Raw genomic sequence first — 16,367 nt, forward strand, 5'->3', positions numbered from 1 at the left:
TTGGTAGTTGTACATAAGGCAGAGGATTTTCTAAAAAAAAAAAAAAAAAAAAAAAAAAAGGAAAAAAATGATGGACACAGTGAAAGGGGAAAGATGAGGAGGGATATAGGGGAGATCTTCAAGGAGAGCCCAGAGATCAAGGACAGACCTTAAAGGAGCTATTTTCAGTGACTTCCCCTATCGACAAATTCATTACAGATGCGTGTGATGAAGGGTGATATTCAAAACATGTCACAACTGATAGGTCGTGGGCATCAACAAGTCAGAATGACCCCCAGCTAGAAGCTACCAGAATGGTTGTACGTGAGCCCTGCCTGTAATTAAGCCATCAGTTTTGGATTCTTGCTTTTAAAAGTTAATATCATTTGTAAAGAAAAGGGGTTGACCATAGAAAAGAACAAGAGAAAGAAATCTACCAACACAGAAGCGAACAGAGTATGAGTCTACGTGTCTTCCGCTTTCAGCGCAACTCCCTGATCCCACTTCCCACCCAAACCTCCCTCCCAAGGGAAAGCTGATCTTCTCCAAATATCACAATTTCATGTACCAATGCTTAAAAAAGAGATTAAACATCACTGCAATACTCAATAACAACAGTGATTATTTCCAGGTAATTTTAGCTTCTATGGGTTCTGAGTGTCATATAGACAAACAGAAATGATACTGGATTGACAGAAGAGAAACAGAGGAAATGGTTCAAATATTGCATTGAGAAAAAGGAAAATGTAACAAGAAAAATAAGGGAATGTTTTCTCTTATAAAACAAGTTATCATCATCACCTACACTTACTATTAGCCAGGCACAAAACCCTATGAGGTAGAGACTATTGTCATTCCCATTTTATAAATGAGGCAGAGAAAGAGTGAGTAATTTGCTCAATGTCCAATGTAGGCAAGTGGCCGAGTCAAAATCTGAATGTAGGTGGTCTGGCTCTAGGTAGAATGATTGGTTATAGTACCATAAGTGTTAACATTTTAAAATTTTTGATTATAAGATCTCTGGCTCAAATATGATCTTACTGTGAAACTGAGAGTTCATTGTGAATTTCTCTACTACTTAATCAGTTAAATACTTTGGACAAGTTATTTAGCTTCCCTGAGCCTCAATTTCATCATCTGTAAAATGGCAGGAACAATCTCATATAAAGTTATTGGAATGATTCAGTGAGTTAATGTATGAAAACAAGAGGAGAGAAAAATATATGTAAACTCTTCAACAGAGTGCCAATTACATTGAAATGGTTCAAACATGATAGAAACTATTATTGTCAAAAATACTTTCTTACAATATTAAAATACAGCCCAAGTAGTTACCTTATGGGAGAGCATAATGAGAGAATAACATTTTTTTTTTCCTTGAATGAAACTCTATCCACAGGCTCTGAGGCAACATAACTCAAATGAATTACAAACACAACAGGCCTGCACATCCTTTCCGAGGTTTAAATTTGTGGGCTAACAACATAACTTTGCCTATTACAACTCAATCAATTCAGAGCACATATTTACTTGCCAGGAAGACTGTTCCAAACTTCCATTCATATTGACTGCCTTGTCAACGAGATTTAACGGAGAGAAAGCACAAACATGCTGCTGCCATCTTGCCATCTCACATTTTTCATTCTTCCCCCTTCTAAGTAAATACATTTCTCAAAAAAGGAATCCCACAGCCATCTTGTCTGGTTACTCACTTCTGTCTTTCACTGGGAGGCTCGATCTGATGGTTAATGCTTTTATCCAGTGGGAGGGTTTTTGGCTTCACGTCTTCTGCATTGTGCATTGCATTTGATACCTGCTGATTCTGGGATGGATCTGAGGCCAGTTAAAGAATATAAATGTAGTGCACAGTAAAATCACTTTACTTCCTAGTAAGTCGCATTTCTTTAGAAGTGCTAATGCCTGTTGAGATTTCATAGCAATTTCATCCAGGTCATGGGCACACGGTGGTTGGAGAGGCCACTTAAATTGCTGTATTGTGATTTAGTTCTGGCCACAAAGGAGGTCAGGAACCATGCCCTTTCTGCTGGCTGATTTCTGATGTCATAAACAGTACTTTAAAATACTGACTTCTTATACATGAAAGAAAGCAAATCTGGGCAGATGCAATTATAACTTGGAACATAATTTCTAAAACACAGTGAACAGCCATTGCTTTCTCTGACCCATGGATCACACCAACTGTGGTGTGGTTTAACTCCATGTGGCACCTGAGTGGTATTCAGCTTGCAGGATATCTCTGTTTGGGAACACACACAAATCTATGCTTATGTATTATAATCAACCCAGGTAAATATATTTATAGACAACAGGCCAAAAAACGTAAGGTTAAATTCATTAATTCCACCATTAAAAATGTTTATTTGGTCAGCCAGATTTGCTTTGGTAATAAACACGTTTACTAGAGTCACTCTTTCATCCTCTTAGCTCACTCCTCCTCTTTATGTAATTCAATATTTGAAGTTTCATTCATAGATAAATGAATGATCCTGAAGACCCTTGGCATATAGAATTTGATCATTTTGGTGAGGAATACATTTGAATCTTCTCGTGGTGAACCAGGAATGTGGTGGGCCAGGAGCCACAGGTGCGAATGAGGGTGAAACGGCAATGGGAGCTGATGGAACCTTCCCAACATTCCAGCACCCAAATCTCACCCAGCTTTGGGAATTCCATTCCCCCACAAGCATTTAATTGGGGAAGATTATATCCAAAGGTGGAAGTGTGAATTTGAGGAAGTCTCAGAATGTACTACTTATGAAGGTCAAAGGTTTTCCATAAAGTTAAAATTTTTTTTTAAGTGCTAATACCCTCTAGGTCTCACTGAGTCCCCAGCACGTTCCTATAGAGTCTGGGCACATGGTAGTGGGAGTTTATTCACTATACATTGGGCCTAAGCTAGAAGTCCAGGGCCCTTAGAGAGAAGCCTGCAGCCAGCAGAGATCATATCTTTCTGGACAATCTAGGGGTCTTACAACAATTTAAACATTGAATGAAACTGGCCTTCTCCATTCTTACCCTGAGCGAGCTGTGGGTTCGTCCCATAGTGTAGGGACCCAGCCTCAGTATCCAGCTGATGGTCTTCATGGACTCCTTTCGATACAGGGTTCCCAGAATGAACCAAGGCCCCTTGAGTTAGGCTGTTAAAATGAAGAGGTATACTTCAGAGCAGAGAAAAAGTAACTGAATCCAACTTATTGGTCCTATAACTTAAAGGATGGAAGTACCAATTACAATATAAAAAAAGAGATGAGACTGTTTATTCTATTTTAAAATAGATTGAAAATGATAAAGTAACCCAAATTTCTATCATCCATCCATTTAACAAGCTCAACAAACTATCATTTCTGATGTCTCCTCTGTCCACAAAGGTCTTCGTTCTAATAATTTCAAGGAATGCCAGAGCTAACTAGAATCCCCTGATGTTTACAAGAGAGGACTTATTGCAAAAATCATTTGGCCACATGGAACCTTTGAAGACCATGGTAACTCACTAGCCTTTTGGTGGCATCTCTGTGCAAAGAATGAAGAGATGAAGTAGATAAAAGTTTTTCTGGTGACAACAGTCACCAGAACTAGCTAAAATTCATGTAAAATGCCTATCTGTAGATATGGCAAAAATTCATGTAAACAGCTTATCAGCATCATTCAGCTCTTCCTGATTAGTGGTTTTCATTGCATAAAACTGGAAAGTCCCTTTAAAGAATGTAAACTGAAAAGTCATCCAAGGGTCCTGCAGTTGCTGGACATAGCCCTGAGCACCTGTAGCTGACAATTTAACCAGTCTTCTAGCTGATGAGCATAGGAGAATTCTCAGGGCAAAACCCCACCAGGAGAGCTCTGTTCCCAGCCCATCTTTCAAGTTGGCCTGTCTTTGAAAATGACACTTAGCCTTTCATGCCTTCAGATCCCTCTGGGATGCTGTGTGTGTGCACACGCATACTCTTGCCAATACCTACCTGGTATCTCAGACTCCTAGAGGCAAACATCTTTCTCATGAAGAACTGTTAGTGGCAGAGCACTGCCAGCTTCTTGGGCTTTCTGTGGGTCCCTTCTAGGTAAGGGATGGGATGGGGTGGCATCAATAAGCCCTTTACAACCCATAGCCATAGCCAGAGTCTGCTCCAGTCTGAGCTCATTTTGAGTGCTCCAGGGGTCTCTAGCTGCCCTTTTCTGATCTCCCATGTAACACAGTAGTGCCCAGGGGTGGGGTGACTACCCACAACCAGTTGATTAGTTGGTTATCCTTTATAGTATCACCAGGGTAAACATGGTTTCTAACAGCTCAGGAGATAATAATGGCCAAGTGCAGGTCCACAGTGAAACCACAGTGGTGGGACCCCAGGGTCTCATTTCAATTTCTATCGCTCCAGACACATTCATCATTTCAAGTGAGTAATATCTAGGTTTGGGGCTTTGAATTGACAACATACTCCTTTGATGACCAATACTGTCCCCTTTTGTTTAAAAGAGAGTTTGTCTATTTTAAAATAAGGCTATTTAGGCCGGGCATGGTGGCTCATGCCTATAATCCCAGCACTTTGGGAGGCGGAGTCAAGTGGACCACCTGAGGTAACGAGTTCAGGACCAGTCTGATCAACATGGTGAAATCCCGTCTCTACTAAAAATACAAAAATTAGCTGGGCATGATGGTACACGCCTGTAGTCCCAGCTACTCAGCAGGCTGAGGCAGGAGACTCACTTGAACCTGGGTGGTGGCAGCTGCAGTGAGCCAAGGTCATGCCATTGCACTCCAGCCTGGATGACAGAGTAAGACTCCGTCTCAGGAAAAAAAAAAAAAGGAGAAAAAAAGAAGGCTATTTATATTCAAGAGCATAACGACACTGATTTTAGAACTATTACAATATGTCCAAGCAATATGTAATGTGTCACTGGAACATTCATTTCAAAGCTGAATATAATTTGCATCAGCAATGAGTACCCTTCCTGGGAGTGCATGAGCAGAGCCCAGCTTTGTACATTTTCATGGACGGCCTGAGCTGGGCTCATACCTGCCCTTCTCCTCCAGTTGATCACTTTCCCTAGTCTTCAGCAATAAGTCATTGACGTCTCCCTGGAATGATTTCTTCCATCTTCTGTCTTGTTTTTCATCTTGACAGTTTTCCAGATCTATCTTAGTCTAAGGAGAAAAGGATAATCTTAAGTATACATTTTAAGCACATTGTATAATACTTATCTCTGGCCAGGGATATCGGGAAGTATTTTTCAATCATATTGCCTATAATTTAAAGAGCAGTTGTCCAAATTAACTGAATAGCAACTGATTTCCAACTATTTGGAATAAATGTATAATCTGAATCTCTTTTGAAAGTTATCACAAAAGGGAATTAATTAGAAAATCCCTCTTTTAAAATAAAACAGTCATACAGCTGCTCATTTCAGGACAAATGGTTTTCTGGCATCCACATCCACAGATTATTTTCTTTTATGTGAATTATGGACTATCCAGGTCTTGATACAACTTCTGCCTTGTACTTCCATCTTCTATGACCTTATTTGGGGGATGTGGAGGCAGATCAGACCCTTAGGCTCTCTCTGGCCTTCAAAGACAACGCGTAAATTTCCTGTGATTTTTGTTTGTCTGTTTTTAGTGCTGCCCTACATAAGTTCATTTTATTTATTTATTTAGGGTTTTTTTCTTTGTTTTTTGTTTTGTTTTTAAGTTTCAGGGTATATATGAAGGATATGCAGGTTTGTAGATAAACATGCACAATGGTGGTTTGTTGCATCCACCCATCACCTAAATGTTAAGCCCAGCATGTACTGGCTAGTTTTGTTTTATTTTTTTTTCCTTTAGAGACAGGGTCTTGTTCTTTCAGCCAGGCTGGAGTACAGTGGTACAATGGCAAGATCATGATCACTGCAGCCTTTACTTCCTGGGCTCAAGGGATCCTTCTGCCTCAGCCTCCCAGGTAGCTGGGACTATACGTCTTGTGGAATGTGGGGGGTTAGAAGCAATTTTCACGGACGCTGGTGGAGAACGTATTACTGACATCTCTGCTGCTGCCAAACAATGGAAAGGAATGTATGGTATGGCAGAAGGGAATAAATGTCTATTGAATGAATGAATGATCTGGGAACTGGGCTATGAGAAGAATATTCCAGAACATGACTTCACTAATTGAGATCTTGCCAGCCAGGTGTGGAGGGACTTTGGCTGCCAGCCTACTGCGATAGATCTTTCTGGGGTAATGACTTTACCACTCCCCAGGAAATGACTCTAGAGTTTGGCTGCAGCAGTGATGGAACAATGGGGTACAACGGCCACATAGTAGCGACGTGATTCTAGGGGACTAGCTAGTGTTGGATTTACACTATTGAGTCTGGTGGGTGACCCTGGTCTTGAGGTTTTGTACTTCTATTTAGGTTTATTTATTTTACAAATTGCTTTTAATCTGTGGTCTCACCATTGCCCCACTGCCTTCAGTCATGGAGGAGGAGGTAGACAGCTGGTCAGCGGAACTTGAAGAAATAGTAAAGGGAACCACAGTGTCTTCAATTATCTTACGCTCCTAAGGGCAAGGACAGAAATTGATGAAAGGGGGAAAAATAAAAATCGCATTTGTCAAGAGAAAAATGTCATTAAGGCATTTAGAAAAAAATCAGAATATGTGCAAACAAGCAGTGCATTTTAAAAAGTCTGATTTTCCAAAAGCATGCAAATCATATAATACTCTCCATAGGCAATAATTTAGAAATTAACATTTAATTTTGAAAAACAAAGTCTTTGCAAATTAATTAGTTAGAGTGATGCAAGAAGCCTAATTAGAAATGCTATTAGGGATCTGATTATGCACAAAAAGTATTGTTGGATATAAAATTCACAACAATATTAATTATGAACAAATTGTAGATAATATGCATAAAATGCAGCCCGCTTTAAATTGTCTAATGTGTTCTGGCTTATTCATTTAAAAAACAAAATGAACCTAAACAAAATTCTCTTCTCTTCCAAATCTCTTTAGTGCTCTATAGTAAATGCATTCATTCAGCCTTAGTATCAAAATTATCATCATAAAATTAATTCGCTAGTAGCAAACAACAAACAAATACACAAATGAATGCAACTGATTCTTTCATGTCACCTCTCTAAGATCAATCAAGAATCTGACTCACAAACTAGAGAACAGATGTAATTCTATGGTCTCCCTTGACTGTGACTCAACACACCCTTACCACAAACTGTATTTGCAGGGAATTGTGGTCTTTTGGAACCTACATGACATGACTATTTTAAAGAGGTTGATGATAGGATTCTGCTGTCAGTAAACAGCCACAGCCACATGCATCTGCGTGCCACAGACACAGAGAGTGTTGCTAAACTTTGAGGAATTGGGGCGACAAGGTCAAATTCCTCCTTGGGAATTTCCTACCTCCTCATAGTATCTGCGTTCTTCCTCTTCCACCTCCTTTTGGGCCTTTTCCCACTCTTCTTTCAGCTTGTCCTGCTCCTTCTGGTATCTCTCCTGTTACAGAATTTCCATAGATTGTTCTGAACTGACCACTGCATACATCACTGGGAATTCCCCCCACTAAACCACCATGTACAACACGTTGCAAGATTTTCTTCTTCTTCCAAGCATTCTGAATCTGACTGATTGATGCAATAAAAAGAGCATACTGTTTTGTAGCATTCAAATATTTTGGGAACATAAAAATCCAACGGACAGCAGTATTTTCTGCGGCTCATGTTTTATAGAATTGTTTCTTAGATATATGAGTAGATATTCGCTTACAGAAAGAGAAAAGACGGAAAGGTGGAAAGTCTCTAAAATCCTCCTTCACTCAGGTTTTGTTCCAGGTGAGCTAAACCAATAGTTTGGTTTTATTGGGCCCTTTAGAGATGAGTTTTACCATTCCACTAATAGAAATGCATTTCGGAGAAGAATGTGATAAAAGATGAAAAACGTTGAAGGTTTATAAGACAGACAATACATAAAGGTCCACAGTGGACCTGATGATAATTAGCTGAGTAGCTGAATTACACTTTGCTTGTAACTGTTCTACCAAAACAGAGTCTTCCTAGCTTTAAGTAACTTCTAAATTAAGAGTGGTTTTTAAACAGTCCATTAGGGTACTTCAGAACCACCATTTTTGTTTTCAGAAATAATGCAGCACAAGTCACCATTTCTGGGAGGAAAAAAGAACATACTATGAATAAAACTGGTGTTCGAATTGTGACTGGAGTCCTTGACAGCTGATTAGAAGGAATGAATAAATGGGGATTGAAATTAATGCATAAAATGAGAAGTGACACTCCTGATGCCTTGGGAATGGCTTCCTGACATGACAGAGACAAAGGAACCATTGATGTGCAGTACACACACTCAAATATTTTAGGCTGATTATTGTCTATCCTCTCTTCAAGGCTGAAGCAAATCTGCTTCTGTCTTCATGGGGAAGGCACTGAAATTTCCTCCAGGCATCACCTGTTTTGTCGGTATCTTAGGAGCAGAAGGACCTTCTTGGTGTTCTCTGGAGCCTGGTATTCTTATTAACTCAAAGAAAATCATTGTTGATCAACCCATGGCATGCTCTTTATCACCAGGTAAAAATTTGTTATGCAAATCAAATACTGTAAAGTTTTAGAGAGGGACTTCAGGGGCTTTTTAGAATAGAGGAAAGAGACCTTAAAACTACATAAAAGCTTCTTAGGCTTCTTGGTCTAGGAGCTGGCATCACATGTTACCCTCCCCAAGAGGATGAACTGATGATGCAGAGAATGAAAGGTGCAGTATTTCTCTCTCCTCTCTCCCTCGCCCTCTCCTACAAACACCTTGGCCCACAACCCATGATGCCATACCAGGCAACAAGTCAGAGACACAGGAGCAATACAAAGGCCGGGTGCCTGCATCTGTTACCAGGGTCACTCCTTGGTGTATAATAGAGCATCACAGTGGGGAGCACATTTGCCTGACTTCACAGTGTGGGAATCTGACTCTTGGCTGTTCATCATTTAGCTGAGGAATGAGCACCTACTCTCCCAGAGAAGAGCAGATGGGCAGGGCTGCACTGAGGTTTCCCAATGGACCTCAAATCCCAGTAGCCCTGAGACTTTGATGAATCGGGTTCCTACTAACAGTTTGGTATTGAAGGCTTACCCTTCTGGCAAGTTCCAAAATGCCAAACATAACAGGCAGAGTCTAAACCACACTACCATCTACTACTCACCCTCTACCACCTCACCCCTGGGAATTAAGCCAAAAGGATTAGAACAAAAAAGATAAAAGAAAGAAAGAAAAAGTAAGTAAAATAAACTTGCATTAAGCATTGCTTTCTATAAGCAGCAGAAAGCCATAAAAATTAATGAGATTTAGCATTATTTTCATTTATTGACTGACTGTAATATCAGTACCAGTAGGAATGTAGTGGAAGGAGCATGAGTTTTAAAGTCATCCAGACTTGGATTTGAATATGGGCTTGACACCTGTTAGTTGTGTAACCCTGGACAATTAATTTAACTTTGGTGAGCTTTACTTTCCTCAATGGCAAACAAGGGCTAATAAGACATATTTTGAAGTGCTGTTTGAGGATTAAATGAGGTAAAAATGTCAAGCACTAACCACAGTTCCTGGCATATCCCAGGTACTCAATCTGGGTTAGTTCTTCAGGTTGCTAGGTTACCTTCTGAAACCCTGTTAATCCATAAAGCTGGCATGAAGTAGGAGTGTGATGAACTTACTACCAGAATTTTTCTAGAATTGATAATCAGCAGCTTTTTACAAAGGTAGAACAAACGTTTCTTTTTCTTTTCTTTCTTGACAGCCTCACTCTGTTGTCTAGGATGGAGTGCAATGGTGGGATCTCAGCTCACTGCATCGTCTGCCTCCTGGGTTCAAGCAATTCTCCTGTCTCAGCCTTCTGAGTAGCAGGAATTACAGGTGCGCACCACCACACCTGGCTAATTTTTGTATTTTTGGTAGAGATGGGCTTTCGTCATGTTGGCCAGGCTGGTCTCCAACTCCTGACCTCAGGTGATCCACTCACATTGGCTTCCCAAAGTGCTGGGATTACAATCATGAGCCACTGTGCTCAGCTCTCAAAGGTAGAGCAAACATTTCTATTTATGAAACTAGACTGAGGCTAAATTTTATTTCATGCGTATGCCAGCAGAGAGCTTTTAGATAATTCATTCCCACTACTACTTGGACTGGAAATTGATTTGACAACTAAGGAGGCGATGAATGGGTAGACTGGCCCTTAACCAATTTGGAGGGTTTTTTGGTTAAGCATTAATACAAATGGTTTTTCATCATGTTTATTACTGCAGTCTTTGGCAGGAAGAATGAGACACAGGGTACTCTGTTACATGGACACAAAATGAACTGACTTGAGACTCACTAACTTCTGAGAAAAACTCAATTCCATTCATTTCCTGTGCTAAAAGTCTACTTAATGCAATGCAAAGTACAAGAGGAAAAAAAAAAAAAAAAAAAAAAAAAAAAAAAAAAAANAAAAAAAAAAAAAAAAAAAAAAAAAAAAAAAAAAAAAAAAAAAAAAAAAAAAAAAAAAAAAAAAAAAAAAAAAAAAAAAAAAAAAAAAAACAAAAGCAGCAAACCCAGTCCTACCTGGAGCAAACGTTCCTGTTCCTGTTGCCACTTTTCCTGTCGCCTGCGCTCCTCTTCTGGGTCCCATGCCCAGAACTTAAACTGCTCAGAAAAATAAAACCATGATGAGAATTGTGCCATGTCCTCAAGGGACAGGCCAGGTCAAGAGAAGGCAATTGGCTTCTGGCCTGGCACCCAGATTGACACACAGAAGCAGAAGGCTTCACCTATCTAAACATCCTGTTTGGTGGCAGAAACCATTTCTTAATCTTCTTTGGTTTACTTCCAAGATGCTGATATGATTCTGTGAATCTTTTTGGAGCTAATAAAAACACAAAGTAATTAGCCACTGGCATTGGAAGGCTTTGCTTCACTCTCTTAGAAGTGATTTCTCTGAAATGCATTCATGATTCTGAGCCTGAGGTGCTCATTCTGCATACTGATCCTGGGTCTAAGCAAACAAGACCAGTTATTTTAGCAGAAATGCATTTTGTAAGAAGTGGTATTTCCCACGCTATGAAACGAATCTTTTATACTGCTGTTGCTTTTCCACACCAGCTTTCCCTATAGTGGGTTATCTAACTCACCAATGGTCACCAGTACCACCTAAGATCCAGGCAAACAGATCACTTGGGGCCCACAAGACACAAGCACTCAAGCCCAAGGACTTATTTCCTTTTTGAATTAATAAAAGGTTTTTGCAAGTTTGGGAACCAAGTAAATAATGAGGAATAATGGAGAAAAATGCATGAACCAAAGCAGGTGTCCAGGCCACAGAAGATGAGACTGGGAGGGTGTGGGTGGGGAAGGGAAATCACAGCCTGCCCCTGGGAAGCTAGGAAAAGAGGGGATGCTGTGTTTAAGGTCAGCTGCCCCAGTCACCCAGAGTAGATGCCCAGACAGACCAGGTTCCCAGTAACTGTGCTCCTCCCTTCCCTTTGTTCTGATGGGGTAGGATAGTGAGGCAACTGCCTTGGAATCATGAGTAGAAAAAGCAAAGCAAGGGTAGGGAAGTTGTTGGGGGATGGGAAACAGGGTAGGGGTGGGGAGGGGTGCAGGCAGAATCTATGTACCCTGGTAGCCAGGGAAAATGGACAGGGACAGTCCTATCCAAGGTTTTGATAGAGCCAGTTAGTGTTTTGGGTGCCTGGCCAGCCCACCCCTGACTCTGCCTGGCCCCCAACAGGTCATTAGCATTCAGGTGCATGGCAGGTGGGCTGGCCCAGGAAAGTATTCTCAGGTAGAGAATGCAGGCCAGGCCATGGGTGATGCTTGATTTATAACTTCAAAAATATTTAGAATTTTAATATATTTGGACAAGTCAAACATGGGCCTCATTTTGTACTCTTGCTGCTGTGTTTCCTGCAGTTGATTGGGATGGCCATGATGCTCACAGCATAGTTAAATACAAATGGGCCAATAAGCTAGAGATATTAGCTTATCACTTCCTGCTTGCCACTCTTGAGATTCACACTGCATATTAGCATATTACAGGCTCTGAGATGTTATGCAAGGGGCAAATCATTTAATTATATATGCAGATGGTCCCCAACTTAGGATGGTTTAACTTAACAATTTTTCAAGTTTATGATGGTGCAAAAGCAATATGCAGTCAGTAGAAACTGTACTTCAAATACCCAAATCACCATTCTGTTTTTCACTTTTAGAATGGTGTTTAATAAATTTCATGGGATATTCAACACTTTATCATAAAATAGGCTTTGTGTGAGATGATTTTGCCCAACTGCAGGCTAACATAAATGTTTTGAGCACGTTTAAGGTAGGCGAGGCTGAGCTATAATGTTCAGTAGGTTGGGCGTATCAGATGCATTTTTGACTTAAAGTATTTTCAACTTACGATGAGTTTATTGGGATGTAACCCCGTTCTTAAGTTAAAGAGGATCTGTCATCTAAAATTTCCCAAACTCCCTTGGATGCCCATAAATGTTGTCCAAATGTGGTTACACCAGATGGGAAATTCTACTGGAATGTAATGGTGTTGGAAGTCAGCTCCACCTGTCATTCTCCCAGAACTGGAGGCAGTTGAAACGTTCAGAAGTTCTTCCAGGGGCATGGCCCCTCTTTGTCTTTTGAGGGAAAAGGGGATGTTTATGTGAATAAAGCCATAAAAGACCACTGAGGAAAGTCCAATAGTAGGAAATAAGAGAAACAACTAGAAATTACTTAATTTCTAAATTTCACTAGGCTCTCAGGAATAAGTCAAGTAAGGAGTGGGCAGATAGGTGGAGGAAGTGCAGGGTGGGAGGACTGAGCACAGAAAATATGGAATATGTATTAAAAGGCAAGAGAGAAAAGCAGTGGGTATTTTAAGAGGAGGATAAAGGGGAAGAAACCAGCATGATAAACAAGAAAGAATAAAACAATGATCTTGCTCCTTCTTTTGCAGATTATTTACTGGGTGCTGACTGTGGGCCAGGGTGGGTACCAGCTGGCCAAGTGGCCCAGCCTGGTGGAGCTTACACCTGAGTGCGTGTGGGGTGGAAGGGTGACCAATATATACATATGACCAGAAGACAGTGTGATAACCATCATAAGAGATATAAAAGGTGCCAGAGGAAGTCAGAATGAACAGCATTTAGCTCACTTTGTCCTCCAAATTACCTGTTTACAAGTCTGTATCTTCCTCTGGTCTAGGGATTCCTCAGGAGGCAGGAAGCGTCCCTCACCCTCCTAATGACTCCAAGACCTTATATTTTTAGGCCTTCCACAAATGCTTGTTGAATAAATGAATGGAATATCTTCATGCTGGGTAATGCATCTCCTATCGTCAGAGTTCCTTCCTTTCATAGTTCCGAGGTCCTCAGGTACTCCAAGTCTGACCAAAAATAGCCAGTCTATGGAGCCCAGAATAATCCAATGCTTATCTCCTCTTGAAGCTTTATTTCAAGTTTCTTTTATTTTCTATTCTATCATGAGCCATTTACCATCAAAAGCACATTAAATTTTCAGAGGATTCACTTAAGTGAGCCAGTGATTTGTGTCTTCCTTACTCTATTTTCCATAAACCAGAAATGAGAATGTGTTTCTTTGGAATGCCCTTCTTCTCCACCCCTCCCCAAGGGGCATGAAAAACTGACATCCTTGTTACAAATGCAATTTACAATGGAAATCTTCAGATCTGTGCCATGGGTGCTAGCTTTGGGATCATTCTGGGGTTCCCATCCATCATCAATGAACTCAGCTTCCCAGGAAACTCAGGATTCCCAGTATTGGCTTGGCACTGAGACTCCACACACAGTCCCTAGTTTTGAAATGTGGCTGAGGACACCAAGGGTTATGAAACAAGTGACGGATCCCTTCTCTGTTCTGCAGAGGCATTTAAGAACTCTAAGGGAGACAATTTCCCTATAGATAAGAATTGATATTGACTATGGTGGGTCTCTTGGATTAGCTATTGGGAGCAGGAGAGGATTCATTTACATATCAGGCACTGTGCTAGAGGCTTCTGAATAATTATTTCAATTAAGGCTCATAACAACTTCAAAAGAAAAGTACTATCATTTTATTGTACAGTCTTTTAATTGTATTTAATTAAAATACAAAAGTCAAGGAAGATGAGGTTCAGAGAAGTTATATAACATCTTCAGGGCTACACACTAGATCCAGAATCAAAGCTACAGTAGTGATCATGTGGCTGAGTCCAGGCTGCTCAAGGTCAATGCCGCAGTTGGTTGTGGCACAGAGGAAGTCTCCAAATCTAGGCCAGGTACAGTGGCTCACACCTGTAATCCCAGCACTTTGGGAAGCTGAGGCAGGTGGATCATGAGGTCAGGAGATAGAGACTATCCTGGCTAACACGGTGAAACCCCATCTCTACTAAAAATACAAAAAATTAGCTGGGCATGGTGGCACGTGCCTGCAGTTCCCACTACTGGTGAGGCTGAGGCATAGAGACTATCCTGGCTAATAGGTGAAACACCATCTCTACTAAAAATACAAAAAATTAGCTGGGCATGGTGGCATGCGCCTGCAGTTCCCGCTACTCGTGACAATTCAGGAGGCTGAGGCAGGAAAATCACTTGAACCCAGGAGGCGGCGGTTGCAATGAGCCGAGATCACACCACTGCACTCCAGCCTGGGCAAGAGAGTGAGACACTGCCTCAAAAAAAAAAAAAAAAAAAAAATAGTAAGTCTCCAAATCTAATGGGAATTTCAGAGGGCAAACAAGGAGGACAGGCCCAAGATTAGAAACACCAGCTTCAGATGTCATGCAGCAGCAAGGAATTTCCACAGCATCTTGTGTCTTATTTTAATTCACAAATGCTTTCTTATTTAATTAAAATACAAAAGGCAAAGCAACATTATAGTTAATATTGGTCAAATACTCTTTATGAGAAGGGGTGCAAAAATTAAAGCTTAGGTCTCTAGGAAAGTTCTGTGCTTCCTGCAATTGATTGGGATGGCCATGATGCTCATAGAATAGTCAAATACAAGTGGGCCAATAACCTAGGTCCCATCTGCCAACAATATACTGTGTTCAAGTATTATCCTTATGTTAAAAAATGAGGTGCATTTAAAAAAATGTGTCTGCAGAAATGGTTGGTTTTAATACTAATTCCTACCATCATATTCTATTTTTTTTATTATTTTTTATTATTCTATTCTATTCTTTCTTTGAAATAATCTCACTCTGCCACCTAGGCTGCAATGCAGTGTTGCAATCTTGGCTCACTACAACCTCTTCCTCCCGAGTTGAAGCAATTCTCCTGCCTCAGCCTCCTGAGTAGCTGGGATTACAGGTACCTGCCACCACACCCAGCTAATTTTTGTAGTTTTAGTAGAGAAGAGATTTCACCATGTTGGCCAGGTTGGTCTTGAACTCCTGACCTTAAGTGATCCACTTACCTTAGCCTACCAAAGTGCTGAGATTACAGGTGTGAGCCATCATGCCCAGTCTGTCACATTCATTTTAATTGCCTCTTGGAACAATTTAATTGTGTAGCCCTGAAGGTGTTATATAAGTTCTCTGAACCTCATCTTCTTTGACTGTACAATAAGGTGACAGTACTTTCCTTTTGAAATTGTTACGAGCCTTAATTGAAATAATTATTCAGAAGCCTCTACCATAGTGCCTGATATGTAAATGAATCCTCCTCCCACCCCCCTCCCCCTGCTCCCAATAGCTAATCCAAGAAGCCCACCATAACCAATATCAATTCTTATTTTGCTTTCTTGAACTTATCATTTATTTTCAGGCACAGTAACAATTCCATATAATGATAATCCATGTCTTCATAATTTACCTGATGGCATTATACGTGACTTTTAATTATTCTTTTAAAAATCAATTGTTTGGGTCTCAATTTTGGTTGAATACTGTTTAAGCAAATCAAATGTTATAAATTGAAATCACACTAACTCATAATCTTATTCCTCAAAATGCGTGACTTACAGGTGTCGTAACAGGTGACTTTTCACTGCTTGGAGAATCCACTGCACAGAGAAAAAAGAATGAAAAAGAAGGTATGAACGTGACTATCTTCTAATTGTCTTTGTTTTTGATCCTATCAGTGGAATGTAGTTCCTACATCACCTTCAAATCAATTTTTTGTTTTTGTATGTGTGTGCGGTAAGCCAAGAGCATTAGAAAATTATAATAAAGCAGACAACCCCTGTAGCAGGTTGCACCCATCACCAGAAGTTACAACCACCATCAAATGATTGATCATATCAATTAACACCAGGTACTAGACTACAGGAAGCAACAACTATTCCTATTAGTGCTGGTTCTTAATGCACCTTGCATTCTGGCTTGACTGAGCAGTTCCCTCACTGTCTGGC

The 16,367-nt window shown here is 40.4% G+C and overlaps 1 protein-coding gene across 17 annotated transcripts in view; it reads right to left on the reverse strand.

Moving 5' to 3' along the window:
- The window catches only part of LIMCH1 (LIM and calponin homology domains 1), a 352,295-nt gene that overhangs the window by 12,602 nt on the left and 323,326 nt on the right, over positions 1-16,367 (reverse strand). For 16 of the 17 annotated variants that reach the window (XM_037731824.1, XM_017509857.2, XM_017509854.2 and 13 more), the window contains 7 exons: positions 15,979-16,019; positions 10,587-10,667; positions 7,392-7,484; positions 6,426-6,530; positions 5,010-5,137; positions 3,016-3,137; positions 1,692-1,812 (listed from right to left, as the gene is read on the reverse strand). In XM_037731824.1, coding sequence (XP_037587752.1) covers positions 1,692-1,812; positions 3,016-3,137; positions 5,010-5,137; positions 6,426-6,530; positions 7,392-7,484; positions 10,587-10,667; positions 15,979-16,019 — 691 coding nt within the window. The remainder of the gene's footprint in view (positions 1-1,691; positions 1,813-3,015; positions 3,138-5,009; positions 5,138-6,425; positions 6,531-7,391; positions 7,485-10,586; positions 10,668-15,978; positions 16,020-16,367) is intronic. The other variant, XM_037731823.1, reaches the window with a different exon arrangement.

Source organism: Cebus imitator, unplaced genomic scaffold (assembly GCF_001604975.1).
Source record: "Cebus imitator isolate Cc_AM_T3 unplaced genomic scaffold, Cebus_imitator-1.0 Scaffold425, whole genome shotgun sequence".
Taxonomy (NCBI): domain Eukaryota; kingdom Metazoa; phylum Chordata; class Mammalia; order Primates; family Cebidae; genus Cebus; species Cebus imitator.